The sequence below is a fragment of the Myodes glareolus genome, chromosome 16 (genome assembly GCF_982192425.1).
Source record: "Myodes glareolus chromosome 16, mMyoGla1.1, whole genome shotgun sequence".
Classification (NCBI taxonomy): domain Eukaryota; kingdom Metazoa; phylum Chordata; class Mammalia; order Rodentia; family Cricetidae; genus Myodes; species Myodes glareolus.
The window spans coordinates 68147307-68167551 of NC_142041.1; the positions used below are offsets into that span (position 1 = coordinate 68147307).

Below are 20245 nucleotides of genomic sequence, written 5' to 3' on the forward strand. Positions count from 1 at the left end.
TGTAAACTCGCGTACTTATAGGCACATGAGTGGGGTTTCAGTGATCTAGTTATTTGCTTGTTTTTTAACGAATTTCATTAATTTCACCACCCGAAAGGCTTCAGACTGCTTCTAGGAACCGCGGAGATGGTTTGTAGAAGTTTGCAGGGCGCGGCCACTCACACCTGCCGCTGCTGTGGCAGAGAACAGTGAGAAGCGGCCACACACTTGCTACTAGGAACACAGTGGAGGTGAGGAAGAGCAGGCAAGAGCTAGAAGATGCAGGCAAGCCTTGCTGGGAACTGAGAGGCCCGGAAGTTGCTCACCTGCCGCTCTGCCCTCTCCACGTTCCCACAGTGTTACTGACAGCTCTGACTTCCCCACTGTGGGCACTGCTCTGATCCACAGGAGTCTACAAGCTAGAACAAGGTCATCCTTTAAGGGCTGGGTACCTGGGAAGCCCAGAAATCCCAGTGGGTCACAGACAGGGGAAGTAAGAAAATGAGAAAAAAGCTTCCTCGTGACCCATGTTCCTGCAGACAGTACTAACAGCTGCCAACTGCTAGTGGTCAGGGTTTGCCTGTAACTGTCACCAATGGTCACTTTCTGAAAGTCCAAACTATATCTCGAAGGTGGCAATCAACTGTAACCAAGAGCTGAAGCATGTTGCATTAGCACACACCTGTTGTCTGCAACTACCAACCCCCCCCCAGTCAAGTTTGCAAAAGACCTTCCAGTTTGTATCCCTGACTGACTGTTTTCTAAGTTTCCCAAGCTCCACTGCTTAAAGAGAACAAAATGTAACCAATTCTTCACAGTAAGGAAATAATTAACTTCTTCTGGGAAAGCCTAGCTGCTTCCTTGACTCAATACAGAGGAGCTTATTTAGCTGTCTCCTCTCGCTGGCCAGCAGTAGAATCCTCCCTGCAAGGCTGAGGCTGCACCTTCGCCTCCATTTCTGTTGGATTCTACCTTGGGATGCCCTGACCCAGTCAACTCTGACGGCCGTGACCAGGTTGATGCCACCATGTGGAAAGGAACAACTGCTTCCAATGGTATGGAGATTCTTGATTTTTCCTTTCTGGATACTCTGTAGTCTGGATATTTGTCTAAATGGATCTTGGTCTTCCAAAACAAAATCCAGGACAACTACCACCAGCTCTTGAATGAGGCTGAGTGTTGTGGATGCCTAAGCATCCTTCACCAAGACAAACGAGCCCGATTTTAGAACTGTGCAGGTTATTCGAACCCAGGGTCTTCAGACCCCTCCATATGTCATCAGCTCCGCACCATTTGCTATCATTTATGCATCCACAAACCTCTGAAGAGCACAGAAATGGGACCAGCTTTAAAATCCAACGTCCCACTCTCCATAGTTAGCAACCAACTGCCTCTCCGTGCTGAACCAAAACAGGGTGATTAGTCAGAGCATGGCAGCACCTTGGTCCACTTTCACACTAATCTGGAAGTCAGGTGAACCCCAAGTCACATATGGTCCAATCATAGGAAACAGAACTATACAAAACCAATAGTTACCAAAGCTCTGCCTAGGCGAACCAGGCGGTGACGTGTTCCCTCTGGGAGACAAGTAGAGGTAGTTTTTGTTCACTCCGGAATCGAAGTCAAACGGGGAGCGGTAGTCCTCATACAGATCCGTATCTCTAGAATCCATTCCAGAGGAAGACAGAAAGCATGGCGCTGCGGCTGCCTGGAACTGCTCCTCAGGTCTGGCACGCCTGGGCCACGGGTCCCCTGGCACCGTGCAGCCCCGGTGAGGGAAAGAACTGGTGTTTGGAGTCCCGCCCAGCTCTGGCCCAGGTGTGGCTTCACACCCTCACAAGCAGATCTTTTAATGGCTCCTCCCAGCACCCTTTGGAGGGCCTACTCACCACCTGCTGCCAATTTCAATGGACAAAGAACAACCTGGGTGGAGGGCGTGTCGCTTTGCTCTGTACACAAAGGAGGACCCGCTCTGCAGCCCCACTCAGAAGGACAAACACTAGATAATGGCAGGATTATTTTTTTCAAAACATTTTTTTTAGACTGGTCAGCTGACCACATCCTCACTAGGCAGACTTAATCTTCTAGGGCAAGGAAGGATTATCTGTCAGTAATCTCCAGCAAATGCCATCCGGGCCACACTTTCCTTGCACCCTATATCACAGGATTCCGAAAGCCTGGGGTCCCGGGTTAGCAACCAGCTTTCTGAGCATAACATGATACAAAAGCAAAGCTAAATTCCTACCTTCACTTTTTCTAAAGCAGAATCCAAGTCACTGTCTGTCAAAATTTTAATCTGACTCTTTTTGGAATGGCGCACTGAAAAGACATGAAGCCGCTCTGAAGGTAGAGTTAGTTCCTTCTGTGCTCCCCTATATTCCCACTGTGCTCTGTTGTGCTCCCCTGTGCTCCCCCTGCATTTCCACTGTGCTGTTGTGCTCCCCTGTGCTCCCCTGGTGATCCCCTATGTTCCCCCCTGTGCTCCCCCATGTGCTCCCCTGGTGATTCCCTATGCTCTCCCTGTGCTCCCCCATGTGCTCCCCTGGTGATTCCCTATGCTCTCCCTGTGCTCCCCCATGTGCTCCCCTGGTGATCCCCTATGCTCCCCCGTGCTCCCCTGGTGATCCCCTATGCTCCCCTGGTGATCCCCTATGCTCCCCCGTGCTCCCCCGGTGATCCCCTATGCTCCCCTGGTGATCCCCTATGCTCCCCTGTGCTCCCCCCATGTGCTCCCCTGGTGATCCCCTATGCTACCCCTGTCCTTTCTCTGTGCTCCGGCACCTTCTTCATTTATGTAAGGTCATAACCCCCTGTGGGGGTTCTACAAAAAAAAAAAAAAAAGCTTCCTTTAGCACACCCACCTGGCAGCCATGGTGGGAGGGAGCCATGGTGAACTTGTAAAACTTTTCAAACACCAAGTTCATTTCCTCCATCACAGGCTTCTAGGTAGACTCTTTCCATACTCACAAAGGCCTTTGCGGTGGTCCCAACAGCCCTCCAAGCCCTTGCTGGAACTAGTGTTAAAAGGGGGAAATACGGCAGGTGGTGGTGATTGCGCACGCCTTTAGTCCCAGGACTTAGAAGGCAGAGGCAAGAGGTTCTCCAAGTTCAAGGCCAGCTTGGTCTACAAAGTGAATTCCAGGACAGCCAGAGCTATACAGAGAAACCCTGTCTGTTTTGGGAGGGGGGGGGGATAAGGAAGGGAGGGGGAGAGAGGAGAAAAGGGAGGGAGGAGAGGTGGAGTGAAGCAAAAGAGAAAGAAAAAAAACAAGAAAAAGAAGGGGAAATATGTAAAGTCAGGCACGGTGGTTCATGCCATAATCACAACACTCGGGAACCTGAGACAGGAGAATTGCCACAAAGCAAGCTTGAACTATAGTGAGAGACTGCGTCTCAAAACAACAAAATACTAACTGAACAACACTAAAACAAACAAGTAATCATACCTTTTCAAGCTCCAGTGCATAATCTCTGAAATATATGTATAATCTCTGAAAAGCAGCTATAGATCCAGAAGTGTTTTATGTAATTTAGGTGTGGGCTTGAGTGTAAACATCAGCTGCGCATGCTCGCGGGAACCCCGGGGGGTCAGAACAGGCTACAGCTGCGCATGCTCGCGGGAACCCCCGGGGTCAGAACAGGCTACAGCTGCGCATGCTCGCGGGAACCCCGGGGTCAGAACAGGCTACAGATCCCCTGGACCTGGAATGCCAGACAGCATAAGCCAGTGTGTTCATTCTGGGAACTGAACCTGGGTCCTCTTAACCCCTGGGTCAGCCCTCTGGCCCCCAAACCCAAAATGTTTTAACTACTAGCAAAAAATTCATTGTATGCCTAGTGTACAAAAATCTATCTATATTCATCTCAATTTATGATTAATTTTCTTTTCTGTTCCTTTTGGCTAGTGTCGGAACACCTTTGTCTTATTTCAACTTTTTAAGAGTTTGTTTTTAACAAAAATATCTAGTTTCATTCTTAAAGATACCAAAACTTTGGCAGCTACAAATGCTGTTTGTTTGTTTGTTTTATATTTGAAACTGATTAAATACTTTTTAAATATTAATTGAAATAATGAACTCTCGCAGCCAGGCACAATAGCTCATACTTGTAATCCTAGAATCCGAGAAGCTGAACAGGAGGATTCCCACTAATTAAAGGCTAGCATGGGCTAAATAACGAGTTTCAGGCCAGCTCAGGCTATTAGTGGGATGCTGTGCAAAACCAGGTTTGCTGCAGTCCGTGATGTCATTCACTCTGACAGGACACAGTCAGAGTTGTGCCCCTGGAAAGGACACTGCCAGAGAGTGTCTGCTATCACCTCTCTGGGGCCACAGCTGTTTAAGGGTTAACTAACACTGCCACAGAGGCAACCCAAGCTGCCACCTCATTTCTGGCCAGCCCACTGCAGGTCACGCCCCACCCCCCTGGTGACCTTCAAGCTGCATCCAGCACCAAAGTGCGGCACTTTGTTGCTGCAGGCTGACACCAGGGGTCCTGCAGGCCTTGCTGCAGGCTGACATCGTCAGTCCTTCAGGCCTTGGCCTCCTCTCGGAAGTTCCTCCTGGGCTTGCCACCCTTCCCCAGGCACAGCACACGTGTGGGAAGCATTCAGCTGCCGGCCAGACCTCATCTCTACAGCCGCACCCTATAGAGAGACCTCTACTCTCTGCTGACCCTGCCCTGGATATGAGGCTTCTCATGGGCGATGAATAAAAACACCCTTGTTTTCAAATATGAGGGTTAAGCTCTATGTAACTGTCTTAAAGCCTGACTCTCTACCTGCCAAGTCCATTTTTAGGTCTGGGTTTTGAATCCCAGCTCAGGGAAACAATTCTCCTTCCTATTACCTCAGAGACCTAGTCCAGATGGTCCAGCCTTGAGAACATTGAAAACAGCCTGAAGAAAAACAGGGGTGGGTTCCTCGAATGGCAGATTCAATTTCTAGTTGGGCGGAGGGGGGGTGGTGTTGAAAAAAATGAAAGAACAGAAATGTAGCTTGGGAATCAACCAGTTTAAAAAAAAGCGGAATGATGAACCTTTACATTCACTATGTACTTTCTTTTCAAACTTGGGGGTTATGAAGCAGCAAAAGTAAATATTAGGAGATGGGGTGTAGCTGAGTAGAAAGCACTGGCCTATCATGTGTGCAGCCCTGGGCTGGATGGATGGATGGATGGACGGACGGATGGACAGATGGACGGATGGACAAAGAGATGGATGGAAATGACAGATAAATGAAGGACTGTTCAATGTTATAAAGGCCACTTTGGAAAGGAAGCATACAATGCAATGGAGACAGACAGCAGGGACAGGAAAGAACATGCAGAGAGGATCCTACGATCATCCAGGAAGGAACAGGGAAGTCTCCAGGACACAGCAGGTCTTTTTGTTTCCTGTGTGGCTAACTGGCCCAAGGAAGACTTGGCCCCATGCAGTGGAAATTTCCACAGAGCTGTCCCAAAACTCCTTTAAAAATCAGCACTTGACACTCCTACATTGCTGATGGGAATGTAAACTGGTACAGTCCCTTTGGATGTCAGTGTAGTGATTTCTCAGAAAATTAGGAAACAATCTTCCTCATGACCCAGAAATACCACTTTTGGATATATATACACAAAAGATGCTCAATTGTACCACAAGGACATGTGTTCAGCTATGTTCACTGCAGCATTGTTTGTCATAGCCAGAACCTGGAAACAACCTAAATGCCCCTCAACCAAAACATAGATAAGAAAAATGCGGGTACATTTATACAATGGAATGCTACACAGTAAAAAAAAAAAAAAGACATCTTGAAATTTGCAGGCAAATGGATGGATCTAGAAAACATCATATTTAGTGAGGTAACCCAGACCCAGAAAGACAAAGATCATATGTACTCCCTCAAAAGTGGCTTTTAGACTTAAAGCAAACTAGCCTATAATTCACAATCCCATAGAACCTAGACAACAATGAGGAACCTAATAGAGACATACATAAATCTAATGTACATGGGAAATAGAAAAAGTCAAGATCTCCTGAGTAAATTGGGAGCATCGGGACCATGGGAGAGGGTTAAAGGGGAGGGGAGCAGAGAAAAACATACAGCTCAATATAATCAATAAAAAAATATGCTTATTAGAAAAAGTAAGTAGGCAGCTATGAAAACTTTTTGAACAATAAAAAAATCAGCATTTGTGACGTTATTTCCCCCCAAATTCTCCACACCTGATCTCACGTGGATTATAGTAACGGAACACGGAGAGCTGTCCATGGTGAGCCCTGCGTCCTCTCCTTCTCCCCCTGCCACCCCTTCTCACTGCCTGCAGTGTTTCTGTGGCCCAGGGTGCCCATCTGCCTTGTCTGAAGATTCCAGACCGCCTAGCCCATGCGCTCTGTCTGAGAAGAGACCACCACAGACTCCACCCGTTCTCTGTCCTGTTTCACAGATGTCCCAGATACACAGTGTTGTTCAGAGGTATGCCTAAGAGCAGACACCTGACCCACGGAGCCCAGTCAGTGGTTGTCCTGATACTCACTGAGCAACAGAATACAGTGACATTCTCTAGAACCTGAACTGCCTGGTGCTGGTTTGGGTGAGAGGGGCCAGGGAGTCTTTCCTCCACATGCGGAGAGGGGAGAGAAGCGAGAAGCAGTGAGCAGACAGGGAAAGGACGGGGGAAGACACTAAGTTAGCGAGGGGAGGGCACCACATTGTGCGAGCCCTGCATGGAGCAGCAGTAGGCTCTACGGTGACCCGCAGAGTCTGCTCTTCTCTTGGGTTTGGAATCAAAAGCAAGGGCCCTGGAGTGGCCATGGAGTGTCTGCTTTCCAACTCAACTGCGTTTCAGCCACCATGATGTTCCCCAGTTTTTGAGTCACTTTATGTGTGGAGTGTTAAGACATAAACCCCAAGCCTTGCACATGCTTGGATTTTTGAGACAAGGTTTCACCATCTAGCACAGGCTGGCCTTGAGCATAGAAGGACCTGCGTCAGCCTTCTGTACTCCGAGTACAGGCCTGTATCACCACATGTATCAATTTCCCTGTTTCTTGAACTAATCCTCAAATTCTCCTACACATGTTTTTTCAGGCTAGATTTTCCTCTATATTTTTACCTATTAAATCCCAACTCACGTATCAAGTTTTATTCGTTCGCATCCTATTACTAATGATACGCATACAGGATGCTCGTTTTAGAGCATCCCCGAGACACAAGCAATACAAGTGCCTTCCAAGTGGATGTTTGCTTGCTAAAAGAAACGTGTGTGCAGAAGAGTAACAGGTGGTAACATGATGGTGGGAAATATGTATTTAGCATGGGGGCATATGTTTTTCAGTTTCATTCCCGGTGCCCTCCATGCTGGCAATAGAACCCAGGTCCTTAACAAATGCAACTGCTCTGAAGCATTGAGCCAACTCTTCAGCAACAAGGATATACTCTTAGTAAACTTAGTGATCAAAGCCGTTTCTTTGAAGATATATTTCTATTTATGTTATGTGTATGAGTGTTTTGCTGGCAGGCATGTCTTGCACCACGTGCATGCCTATGGTTCACAGAGGGCAGGGGAGGGCACGGGATTCCCTGGCACTGGAGTCACAGAGTGTTGTGACCTGGGTCCTCTGGGAGAGCAGCCAATGCTCTTACCCACGGAGCAATCTCCCCAGCTCCATCAAAATAGTTTTGAGGGCCACACTGCATGATCCATAGTCACATAACTGGAGAGAAAGTGGGAGGAGCCAACCAAAAGAAAGAAGAGCCCACGGGTGTGGAACAACTTCAGAAGGGTGTGCACACAGAGCAGAACCAGCAGAGGGCACCCAAGGGCAGTGCGAGGTCAACCAGGAGCAGGCACACACAGGAGCAAGTGTGTGCTGTGTGCGATAGTGCCCAACCCATTAAATGAGTCCCAAGCAGAAAGGGCAGTAGATATGAAGGACTGCAGAGAAAATTAAGGTTCTGATCACCTATTAGTGTATAACTCTATTAGGTCAAAATACTCCCTCCAAATGTGAGACACATAAAAGAGAGACGTGAAAACTATGTTCAAAATTAGGGACTTTGGTGGCTGGCTCCTGAAAGACAGACACCTCAAGGACAGCGTACAGGGCTTCCCAAAGGTACTCATTTAACTCAGCCCTTGGAGGGGTGCAGGGAAGCATTCTTCAGGGAACCATCACCTCTGTTAAAGATAAACAGAGGCCGTGAAAACGACCTGTATTTAAGAAGACTAAACCAATGCTAACTAAATATTACTTAATCGTAGAATTCATCCCGTAATCAGGGGGACAGCTATTTCCATAAAGGCCATCGTGGACACACTTGAAAATACCACAGCTTTGCCCAGGTGTGGTAGCACAGGCCTGTGATCCTGAGGCAGGGGCAGAAGGACCATGAGCTCAGACCAACCTGGGATACGGACATCAAAGGCCAGTCTGAAGGAGACAGTGAGACCCAGGCTCAAAGCAAAACAAGAGCTGGGGATGTGGCTCTGTGGTAGAATTCTTGCCAGGTACATGTTTCTGGGTTTGATATACAGCCAATACCCTCCTCTCTCTCTCACACACACACACACACTAAACTTAGAACATGCTACAAGACCAGCCGGAGAGATGGCTCAGGGGACAGAGCGCCGACCGCTCCACGAGAGGACCTGAGTTCGATTCCCGACCCGGCACCGCATGTAGTTCCGAGGCCGTCAGTCAGCACCACCCAGCGGCCAGCAGAACGGCCCACACACAACCTCCCACCGCCCACTGTAGATCCGTGTAGAGTAGTAGGCAAAAAAAAAAAAAAGAACATGCCACAAATCTCATAAAAGTCACAATACAATAAAACTGACAACCCTTCTATAGTTATCTGAGAGAAGAGCCTCCTTCTTAGGAAAGAAAAGACAAAGTCTTCATAGGTCTGGGGCCTAATATATGCAACTTCCTTTCAGATAACTCCCGTGTCACTTACCTAGGAGGACACACTCTGTGTCCTGGGTGATTTCATGTCTGTGAGAATCTGAGAGTGCACTCACACAAACTAAGATGACCTCGCGAGGTGATGGCCTCTGAAGGGTGCACTGTCTGTGTGTGCTTCCGTTGTTAGATTAGGGCCCCGTAGCTAGGACAAAATACCTGAGATAATCAATTCTAGAGGAAAGAGTTTTGGTTCAGAGATTTAAGGGCTCTGGGCCTGTGTCAATGCAGAACGTCTTGCAGTGAGACAGTGACAAAGCAAGGCTGTTCAGCTTATGACTAAAAGCCAGGAAACAGAGTGGGAGAAAGGGCTGCAGCCCCAATATCCCCGTGAAGGGCACACCCTCAATGACCTAAACTGCCCCAATGCAGTGTGGGGGCATTCCAAAGCTGAACCACTGCTACTGTGAGCTGGCGTGTTACCTGGCCTGCAACAGTCAACATTGCTGAACGGCTGCTACTGTGAGCTGGCGTGTTACCTGGCCTGCGACAGTGCAGAACCGCTGCTACTGTGAGCTGGCGTGTTACCTGGCCTGCGACAATGCAGAACCGCTGCTACTGTGAGCTGGCGTGTTACCTGGCCTGCGGCAGAGCTGGACCACTAGACACTTCGCACCCTCTCACAGACAGCTGGGAAATAAGGGGCTCTGGAGCCAGAGAGTTTTGTTTTCAGTGTGTTTGGTTTCCTCCTGCAATACTGATTCACAGACTGTTGTGTGGACAGCTGCCGACCTTCCTACGAGGTGACAATCAGGAGTCTGAAATTATAAAGAAGAAAGAGCCTAGAACGACAGCTCAGCACTAACACGGGATGAAAGCTAGTCTAAGGGTATTAATGGTGTATTTGAGAGCAGGGTGGTCTCAGCAGTGAGATTAGCAGGCGATAAAAAGGGTTTTGTCTGAGCTGAACATTTCCAATTTGCTGACTGAGTTGAAAGGGAGCTCAGCTGTTGGGCTTGAGAGGAATAAGTGAGCCCGTGGACCTACCTGTCATTTGGGAAACTTCCATGGCACTTAGACAGCTATTCCCGTCAACTGGAGCCTCACGTGCCCCACCTTGAGGAGGATGAGTTCTCAAAACAGTGGGCACTTATACTTAAAATTAATGTTGACCACAAGCTTCAGTCACCAGCAAGCTGAGACACAACAAAATGCAAATACCAGCAAGCCCTACAGACGTGGCAATCTGGCTGGCTATACCCAGGGGCTCAACCATTAGGGAAATCCACAGCAAGGTCTGGGGGAGTGGCACATACCTGGAATCCCAGCACCCAGGAAAGGCAGGAGGGTCAGAACTCAAGGCTAGCCTGGGCTACACCACCAGCTTGACTGAGACCCACCTGAGTCGAATCAGACCATCTCAAAACAAAGGGATGAGTTGCATAGGACAAGCTACCACTTTATCCCTGAATTTTATTTTTAAGGTGTCTTGCCTTGAATTTTATAGCACTGCTCTCTGTACTCTGGTAGAGAAATGGCCACATTCCATACCCCTTCCTTCTCAAAACAAAAGCAGACTATCAAAGCCATAGCTAGAAAGCATGAGGCCTGACATCATAAAAATATATGGCTACCGTAACTGGGTTAATTATTGTGAAGACATGTGATGGTCTCCCCTCAGTTTTACACGGTGTCTCTATTGAGTGAGTATTTACCCAACAGTATAGAAAAGAACTGTGTGGGAGTTTGGGTATAATTGGCTCCCATAAACGCATAAGGAATGGAACTGTAAGGAGGTGTGGCTCTGTTGGAGTAGGTGTGGCCTTGTTGGAGGAAGTGTGTCACTGTGGGGGTGGGCTTTGAAGTCTCATATATGCTCAAGTCATACCCAAAGTCTCAGACCAACTCCTGTTGCCTTAGGTCCTTCTCCAGCACCATGTCTGCCTGTGCGCCACCATATCACACCGTGATGATCATGGACTGAACCTCTGAAACTGTAAGCCACCCCAATTAAATGTTTTCCTTTATAAGAGTTGTCATGGTCATGGTGTCTCTTCACAGCAATAGAACCCCAAGACAAACTGGTAGGCCTAATTTATTACAGAAATCTCTCTCCGTATTAAATCTCTCTCTGTACTACCATATTGGGTAAGGAGGTTGCATAATGTAGAAAAATGCTCTCATGAGGCCAGCAGGATGGCTTAGCAGGTAAAGTGCTTGCTTTAAAGCTTGATGCCGTGTGTTAGCCCAGAACTCACAAAGGTGAAAAGAGGGAGCAATTTCTGCAAACTGTCCTCTCACCTACACACACACACACACACACACACGCACACGCACACGCACACACACACACACACACACGCATGCACACACACTCCATGCACACACGGTAATAAGAACTTTTTTTAAGAAAAAAGAATCACTTTCCCAAAAAGCATCAAGAACTAAGAAACTGCTAATGGAAGTCACGTGATCCATCAAAGGCGACAATGTGTGCACAATCGTCTTACCTAATATGGCTAAGAACCCTACTCAGGGACCTAACCAATACCCTCTCATGCTGTTCTTTCCCTTGCAGCTAGACGTGGCCATGTGACCACACAGCTAGACTACATTACCCACTATCCCCTGAACCTAGATGTTGCCATGTGACTAAACAGCAAAACTACATTACCCAGTTTCTCCTGCGGCTGCCAGGGGACTAGAGCTCAGCCCAAAGATAAAGATATATATGTTAACAAAGACTGTCTATAAAAGCACTGAGCTTTTAGAGACTATTACTATAGAAAAACCTAATTTAAGTCTAATAGACATATAGATTTTCAGGTTGATTTTTGTAAATTTCTCTTCTAAAATGATCTTATCCCAAGATGAACATAGTGGTGTTGGCTGCCCAAAGATAAAATTCTAAATGCTGATGAATTACCACATAGCTAGAATCAAAAGTATTGAGCTACACACATTCTGCCACAATACAAAAGTGAAACGCAAAGGCTCACAAGAGAGTTGAGGTAGCCCTGGCATAGCAGCACACGCTTTAATCCCAGCACTTGGTTGTGAGAGGTAGGAGGATCTCTGTGATATTGAAGCCAGCACACGCTTTAATCCCAGCACTTGGTTGTGAGAGGTAGGAGGATCTCTGTGATATTGAAGCCAGCACAGTCTACATAATGAGTTCAGGGACAACATGAGCTATATACTGAGACTTTATCTCAAAAAAATAAAAATAAAAAAAAAACTGAGAGAGAGACAGAGACAGAGAGAATAGAGGCCGTCATTCACACCACCAGACAGAACAAATCAGTACAACATGGTCCAGGAGGAAGGGGAGGCCAGCAACCTTGACAAGATGTGCTGTTAAGAATTATAAACCCTCTCCCAGATTTATAGGGCTGTTTCCTGTGAAGAGCCTCCCCCTGGCAGAGGCAGAGCTGGTCAGGTTGTCATAGGGGAGGAGGACAGTGTCACCAAGACAACAGATGCTGTGAACAGAAAGAGTAGACCTGCTTCCACCCCACACTCACGGTCCTAGATGCCTGACCAAATGGGCTGAGAGCACCCACGCTCCCTGAACCTTTAGTCAGGGCCACCCTCAGTTGCACACAGTTGACACCAAGGTGTCTTCCAGAAAATGAACAGGTAATATCTATAGCAATGAACAGACAAGGGAATATTAATGAGTACTGAAGAGGAAGGGGCCATCGAATCATGAAAAGCTGTATGAAGGAACGGTTAACGGTATTACTAAGCAAGAGAAGCCCATCTTACTATACTATCCCAACACTCTGGAAGAAGCAAAAGTGTAGCGACCATAAGAAAACTCAGTCCTGATCATCTGGATGCCTGGGGTTGGGAGACTGGGGGTAGGGAGGATACGTAAGGGAGGAGGGGCAGGGGATTGTAAAAGCAGTACATCTATTTCTGCAGACTCCATAAAGGAGGTGTTTGAATGTGAGATGTCCCCTATAGGCTCCTGTGTGTGACCACTTGAACTGGAGCCTAAAGAGTCTACCCCAAATGCTACCTTCCCATACTGCCCTGCGGCATGGTTGCACTGTATTTCCTCCAAAGACATTACCAAGGGATTTGAGACACTGTCTTCTACAGAATGGCTGCCCGTTGTCCAGGCCAGGCGCCGGTCACCTGTACTCCCTTTGCTCTTTTCAAAGTTTCTTTCACATACACCATTTTAACCACGTGTAAGCAGACGCTACCCATCCTACCAGAGGGCTGCACTGAACAAAAGATCAGCAATCCATGCACCAACACTAGACTTGACACAGAATGTCCACCAACCTAGAGATCGCATAAGCCTATCTGATCTCCTCAGTGGATACGCCACGGGTCCGTGCCTCCTGAAGGGAAGAGAAGCTGAGGTGATGTGTACTTTTTCAACAAGACTCGTGGCCTTCAGGGTCTCTGGATGTGCAAGGAGAGGGAAGAAGAGGTCAGAACAGCAGGGGGTATGGGGGAAGAACCTCAGCCAGCGAGAGTCAGTGGGGAGCTGAAGGACCATCACTGCTGAGAAGACAAACACTAGATTAACAGGCTGGGTGGGTGCTTTGGGTTTACAATGTTTTTTTTTTTTTTAACCTTTATTATTGTTTTTCGAGACAGGGTTTCTCCGTGTAGCTCTGGCTGTCCTGGAATTCACTCTATAGACTAGACTGGCCTAGAACTCATAGACATCCATCTTCCTCTGCTTTCCGAGTGCTGGGATTAATGGCATGTGCCACTACCACCTGGTTGATTTGGGTTTATTAAGACAAAGTTTTGCTATGTCTCTGATACTCACCAAGTAAATCAGGGTAGCCTCAGATCACAGGAGCTGGCCTCAGCCTCTCCAGTGATGGAATTGCATCAATGCACCCCCAGCCCTGAGTAAACACCACATGTTATAAACCAGCTCCCTGTGGAGCACAGAGACACAGATTAAACCCTGCCTGGCTACTGCATCTCCTAAACATAGCCTTTTCTGCTTTGCCACTCTCTAAGAAGGCAGCAGAACCCAGCACCTGAGGGAAATCACATTGTTTTCTGGAGTCTTCAAAGAGCCTAACTTAGGGCAGCAAAGAATGCTGCTGGCAACATGGACCTGATGCCAGTCCAGAGGCCGGAAACGCTGGCAGCCTGCTCACGTCAAACAACAAAAACTTCCGTATGGCAAAACTGCCCGACTATGTCAAAAGGAACTAAACGCATATATATATTCATATATATGTGGTCATATATATATATATATATATATATATATATATATAAAGTCAGCTGTGCTGCCAAGTTTTATGTCAATATGATACAAGCTACAGTGGTCTGAAAGTAGGGAACTCAGTTAAGAAAATGCCTCCCTCCATAAGATGGGCTTGTGTGCAAGCCTGGGGGGCATTTTCTTACATTAGTGATTGATGGGGGAGGGCCCAGACCATTGTGGGTGGTGCCACCCCTGGGCCGGTGGTCCTGGGTAAGCAGGCTGATAAAAAACCATGTAGAGCAAACCAGTAAGCAGCACCCTCCATGGCCTCTGCAGAAGCTCCTGCCTCTAGGATCCTGGCCTGTTTGAGTTCTGTCCTGGCTTCCTTTCATGATGAACTCTGATGCAGAAGCACCAGCCAAAAATAAACCCCTCCCCACCCCAACTTGCTCTGGTTATGGTGGTTCATCACTGCAATAGTAACCCTAACTAAGACAACAGTCCTTAACAGATGATTGAAAGAATGCCGTATGATCTTTGAGAAAGAGTTAGAGTCGGGCAGTCGTGGTGCACACATTCGATCCCAGCACTCGGGAGTTCAAGGCCAGACTGATCTACCTAGTAAGTTCCAGGGCAGCCAGGACTATGCAGAGAAACTCTGTCTCAGGAAGAAGGAGAAAAAGACTGAGTTAGAGGCAGACCTGGTGGATGGAACATACCTGTTACCTTAGCACGGGGAATGCTGAGATAGTAAGAACGAAAGGCTGCTCTACATACATAGTGAGATCTGTCTCAAGGAAACAGGAGAACAGAAAGAGGAGAGAGCGTTGCACAAGATCTCAAAAGAAAAAGGCTTTCATAATTTATTTTTCAGTTATATTTAATTATGTGTATATGGGGGGGTGCACATAAGTGGATATGCCAATGGAGGCCAGAAGAGGGCATCAGATCCCCTGGAGCTGGAGTTACAGGAAGTGAGCTGTTCACAACTGGGAACGGAATTCGGGTCCTCTGGAAGAGCAGTAAGCTCTTGACTGCTGAGTCAATTCTAAGATCCTTAAAGTAGAAGGGCTTCTAAGTCAAGTGAACCCAGCATCGTGAAGGAGAAGAGCCGTCCTATTGCCAGCCACAGAGACTTGAATGGGCTCTAAAGTAGTGTGATAGTGTGATAAGTGTATGTCAACAATCGGAGGGCGGAAATGACCCGAGCCAACGCCAGAAAAACACCAACTCCCTACAATGACCTAAGAATAATCTGAAAACCTTTTTAACAAGATTTGAAAACCATCCACAAGGAAAACCCCAGTCCCAGATGGCTCCACTGGTGAAAGAGGAATGAATACCAATTCTTCACAGGTGTTTAAAAAATAAATAAATAAAATCAAACATCAGGCAGCATTAACCAGAACTCAGTCTGAGAGGCCAATAACTACAAGAACCAAATACCTCTCTCTCTCTCTCTCTCTCTCTCTCTCTCTCTCTCTCACACACACACACACACACACAGAGAGAGAGAGAGAGAGAGAGAGAGTCTAGAAACTAGTGTGGCTGGCAACTATAGACATAAAAACCTCAACAAAATACTAGTAAGCCATCTAGGAATACTATTTTAATAATAATCATATGGCCAGATGTATCTGTAAACACCTGTAATCCCAGCACTTGGAAGACAGAGGCAAGGGAATGAGGAGTTCAAGGTGATCCTCACTATACCACGAGAATCTCCTCTGTGGTGGAAAAAAGGCCGTTGTGTTGTGTGAGGTTCACATTCATCCGAGGAATGCAGATGAACTAACTAGCATCTTTTACAGACAGATGAAAGTCATCTCAGGTGACATCCCCTTAGAGTCAGCCACAGACTGACCGCTCTCAACACACACAGATGAATATGAATGCCATGGTCTCACTGTGTAGCTCTGACTGACCAGGCTGACCTTGAACTCACAGAGATACACTTGCCTCTGCTTCCTGAATACATAGTTCTCAGCATCCCTCTTCAAAATGACAGTGAAGGTATTAGCCAGGACACTCAGGTAAGAAAATGAAATGAAGGGCAAAGGAAAAACATCTCTATTTATAAATAACATGATTCTGTTTATGGAACAACTAAAGAATTCAATAGAGAACTACTGGAACTTATAAGCAAGTTCAATGTGTTTACAAGATACAAGAATAAGACTCAAAAAACCCTATTATGTAGCCATTCACTAGCAGTAAATAATTAGAAAATAAGATAAAAATACAATATGCCAAATAACTGAAAAATGCATTTAACAACAGAAAACCAGAACTTAATCCCTGAAAACTATAAACATGAAAAAATTAAAGACAGTCTACCAAAAAGGAAAGTGTGCCATGTTCATAGATCTGAAAACCTAAAACCATTAATGCAACACTGTAAAACTGTTTTCAGAATCAATGTGAACCATGAAAATACCAGCTGATGTTGGGGGCTGAGGGAAGTTCTCAGTACTCATCCCAGGCTGACTCTCAATTTTAGATTGTCCTGCCTCAACCTCCTAAGAGAACTAGTCCTACTATACCAGGACCCCACTAATTATTCTGCAGCAATTGAAAGTTGATTCTAAAATTCATTTGCAAGTTCAAGGGACTCCAACAGCCAAAACAAGCTATAAAAATAATAAATTAGAAAATTCACACTATGTATTGTGTTTTGTTTTGTTGTTGCACATGCAATAACACCTGACAAAAAAGCAAGGCCTTCATTCATTCATTCATTCATTCATTCCAGAGACACCATTTCCTTGTGTAGCCCTGACTGTCTTGGAATTCACTATGTAGCCCAGGCTGGCCTCAAACTCAGAGATCCAGCTACCTTTGGCTGCAAAGCACTGGGACTCAAGTCAAGAACCACCACCACCACCAAGATTTTTTTCGCTTAGGGGTCAAAGGTATAGTTATCACAGAAGAGAAGTCACATGAAAAGAACATGAAACAACCAGTCACGTTGCATGGAGTGGGTGGGGGGAGGATTAGTCTGCCATTTAATTCCACCCAATAGTCAAGCTTAGGGAACAGTGTCCCCACAGTTAAGGTGAAGCTAGGCTTGTCTCCTCAGTTAAAACCAATCTAGATGATCCCTCACAGGTGTGGCCAGAGGCTTGCCTCATAGATGATTCTAGATCCTATCAAGTTGACAGTATTAACTGTCAAGACTTAATACAATAAATAATCAGGAGTAGAAAGTGTGACTATAAAATAAACATACAGATCGGTGCCCTAGAACCGAGTACAAAGAAACCTGTGGTCATCTGATATTTGACATGATGCTAAAACAATCCAATGAGGAAAAATTGTTTTCTCAGGTAATGGTGTTGGGAAGAGCGTTTTCCGCATGCAAAGGAACACAGCTGCATGCACCCCTCAAAACACACGCTTAGAATCAGATAAAAGTATGGGCTTAAACTAGAAAATCCTAAGGTAAATACGAGCACGGACTGGAGCACGCAACCGGTCCAGCACAGACCTCAGAACAGGTAGAGCAGACAATGTGGACATTCAAAACACATGTCGAGACCCCAGCAAAAACACCAAACATCACAGGCATGGTGGCATAAACCTTTAATCCCAGCTCTAGGGAGCCAGGGGAATCGCTGCGAGTTCAAGGCCAGTCTGGTCTACAGAGCCAACTCCAAGCCTGCCAGGGTTACATAGTGAGGCCGTCTCTCTCACAGGCACCTCACTGTGTAGGGGGTTCTTCTGTTTATGTGTTGCTTTCGTTGGTTGAATAAAGAGACTGCCTTGACCTTTTGATAGAGCAGAAACTTAGGTAGGTGGGGAAAAGAGAACTGAACGCTGGGAGAAAGAAGGACAGACAGGCAGACACCATGAAGTTCCGGCCCAAGACGGAAGTAGGTTAGAATCTTTCCCAGTTAGCCACGACCTCGTGGTGCTACACAGATTATCAGAAATGGGTTGGATCAAGGTGTGAGAATTAGCCAATAAGAGGCTAGAGCTAATGGGCCAGGCAGTATTTCAATGAATACAGTTTCTGCGTAATTATTTCGAGTGTAAGCTAGCTGGGCGGGATGGAACAAGGGGCCCCGCGCTCCATACTACACCTCACCCCCTCAAAAGAGGACGGCCTTTCACAGCTGGAAGAAAAGAAAGGCAAAGGGTGACGAGTGGGCAGAGCTCCTCTGTTCTTTCTGAGTGCATCCTTTGTGTGCAGCGCTCAGGGTATTGCAATCACCAGGCACAGCGCCTTCCATGGAGACCCAGAAGAACTAAGTGTAGAGTTCAAATCTTAGCTTCAGCACCTGCTAGGCTTGTGACCTGCACTCTGGCCCTTTCTCCCGGGACTTGTAAAACTGGAGCAGCCATGCACACTTTATACAGTGCCACTAAGATAAAATACGGCATTCAAAATCACTAGTCCTCAGTGGTCAGCTCTCTGTGGTTGCTGTTCTTGGTTGTCAACTTGTCCACCTCTGGAGTTAACAAAAACCCAAACAGTTGGACACACCTCTGAGGGATTTTTCCTTAATTAAATCATTTGAAATTGGAAGACCCACTTTTAATCCAGGTATTTCCAAGAGGGAAGATGCCTTTGTTTCAGATCTGTTGAGATAGAAAGATCCACCTTAAATCTGAGTCTCTTGAGGTGGGAAAATTCCCCTTACATCCGGGTCACACCTTCTGGTGGCAGCCTATATAAAGGAGAGGGAAGATGCGTGCACGCATAAGGTATGTGTGTGTGTGTCTACATTCCATGGTTCACATATGGAGTTACTTCTCTTCTCCCACCTAGGGATTCCTGAGATCTAATCAGGGTGTCGTCTGGGACTTCACCCACTGAGCCACCTCAGCGGTCCACTCTCTGAGGAGCAGTCACCATGCTGTGTGTCTGTGCTGGGACACATCCACTACGTCAAAGAGCATTACCAATCCCTTGCTCTGCCTGACGACACTTCTTCCCACGCCACCAAACTCAGGTCTTGGCTAAATCCCCTCTTCAGTTCCAATGGGACTCGGCAGAAACTGTCCCAGGAGTTGGTGCCGACAGTGCAAACGGGAATACCTAAAGGACAGCGGAAGCATTCTTAGGAAGCCCGGCATGGAGAACCTAGCAAAGAATAACACCACCCGAGCAATTTAAGCTTCTACTAAGTCGTGTTATCACAAGACGGTGGAGAATGGAGGACCAGAAGCCATGGCAGGAAGTCAGGCTGAGGAAGTCATCCAAACATAGGAAATAAATAATAAGAACTGTTTCCTTATAAACTATGTCATATATAATCAATGGCACCACAGACAGTGTAAACCCTACCTCCTGCACACGGTCAGCGGCTCTTCTGGGCTGGGGCAACTAATGTAGGTGGGTCTTCTGTATTTCTGTTGCTTTCGTTGGTTAATTAATAAAGAAACTGCTTGGCCTGATAGGTCAGAACATAGGTGGGTGGTGTAGACAGAACAGAATGCTGGGAGAAAGAAGCAGAGTCAGGCAGAGGCAGAGAGCCACCACCATGGAACCAGCCGCCAGGTCAGACATGCTGAATCTTTCCCGGTAAGCCACGACCTCACGGTGATATACAGATTATTAGAAATGGGTTGAATCAATATGTGAGAGTTACCCAATAAGAGGCTGAAGGTAATGGGCCAGGCAGTGTTTAAAAGAATACAGTTTCCGTGTAATTATTTCGGGTAAAGCTAGCCGGGCGGCCGGGCCTATTACAGGCAATGACTCGGCGGGCAAAGGACTTGATGCTCAAGCATGAGCACATGAATTCAGGTCCCCAGCACCCATATAAAAAGCTAGGCAAAGCAGCATGTGTCAGTAACCCCAGTGCTGGGGTGAGGGGCAGAGAAAGGCCGATTGTGGGGCAGGGGTGGGGGTTGACTTGATAACCAGCCAACCTAGTCAAAATGGCTGGCAAGCTGCAGACTCAAAGAGAGACCTCGCCTGAAATAAAAAAGTGATGACACCTAATGTCGACATCTGGCCTCCAACACATATAACACACACACACACACACACACACACACACACACACACGGAGAGAGAAGTGGCTATTTCACTGATCATTTAATTTTATATCATGCCTGCTATAGCTATTTAGAAACAAGGACAGCAGCTATAAACTGCGTGTGAAGCACTGGCCAGGCATGTAACTTTGTGATCTGCATGAGTTTATCTTCCTATAAAAGTGTTGCAACCACGCAAATACA

General features: G+C 46.8%; 1 protein-coding gene and 1 long non-coding RNA gene across 8 annotated transcripts in view; one reads left to right on the plus strand and one right to left on the minus strand.

The window, feature by feature from the left end:
- Tpd52 (tumor protein D52) overlaps window positions 1-20245 on the minus strand; it is an 89193-nt gene that overhangs the window by 30621 nt on the left and 38327 nt on the right. Inside the window, exon 1 of one of the 7 annotated variants that reach the window (XM_048419987.3) lies at window positions 1516-1765. The exons of 4 other annotated variants lie outside the window; for them this stretch is intronic. In XM_048419987.3, coding sequence (XP_048275944.1) covers window positions 1516-1651 — 136 coding nt within the window. In that variant the 5' untranslated portion in view covers window positions 1652-1765. Of the gene's footprint in view, window positions 1-1515; window positions 1766-20245 lie in introns of those variants that run through there. 2 more of the 7 variants (XM_085677379.2, XM_048419988.3) reach the window with 2 other exon arrangements.
- Window positions 868-19679, plus strand: LOC146891499 (uncharacterized). Its single transcript, XR_014997397.2, has 3 exons — window positions 868-1034; window positions 10786-10861; window positions 18828-19679. It is a non-coding gene; the product is annotated as an uncharacterized LOC146891499 (long non-coding RNA).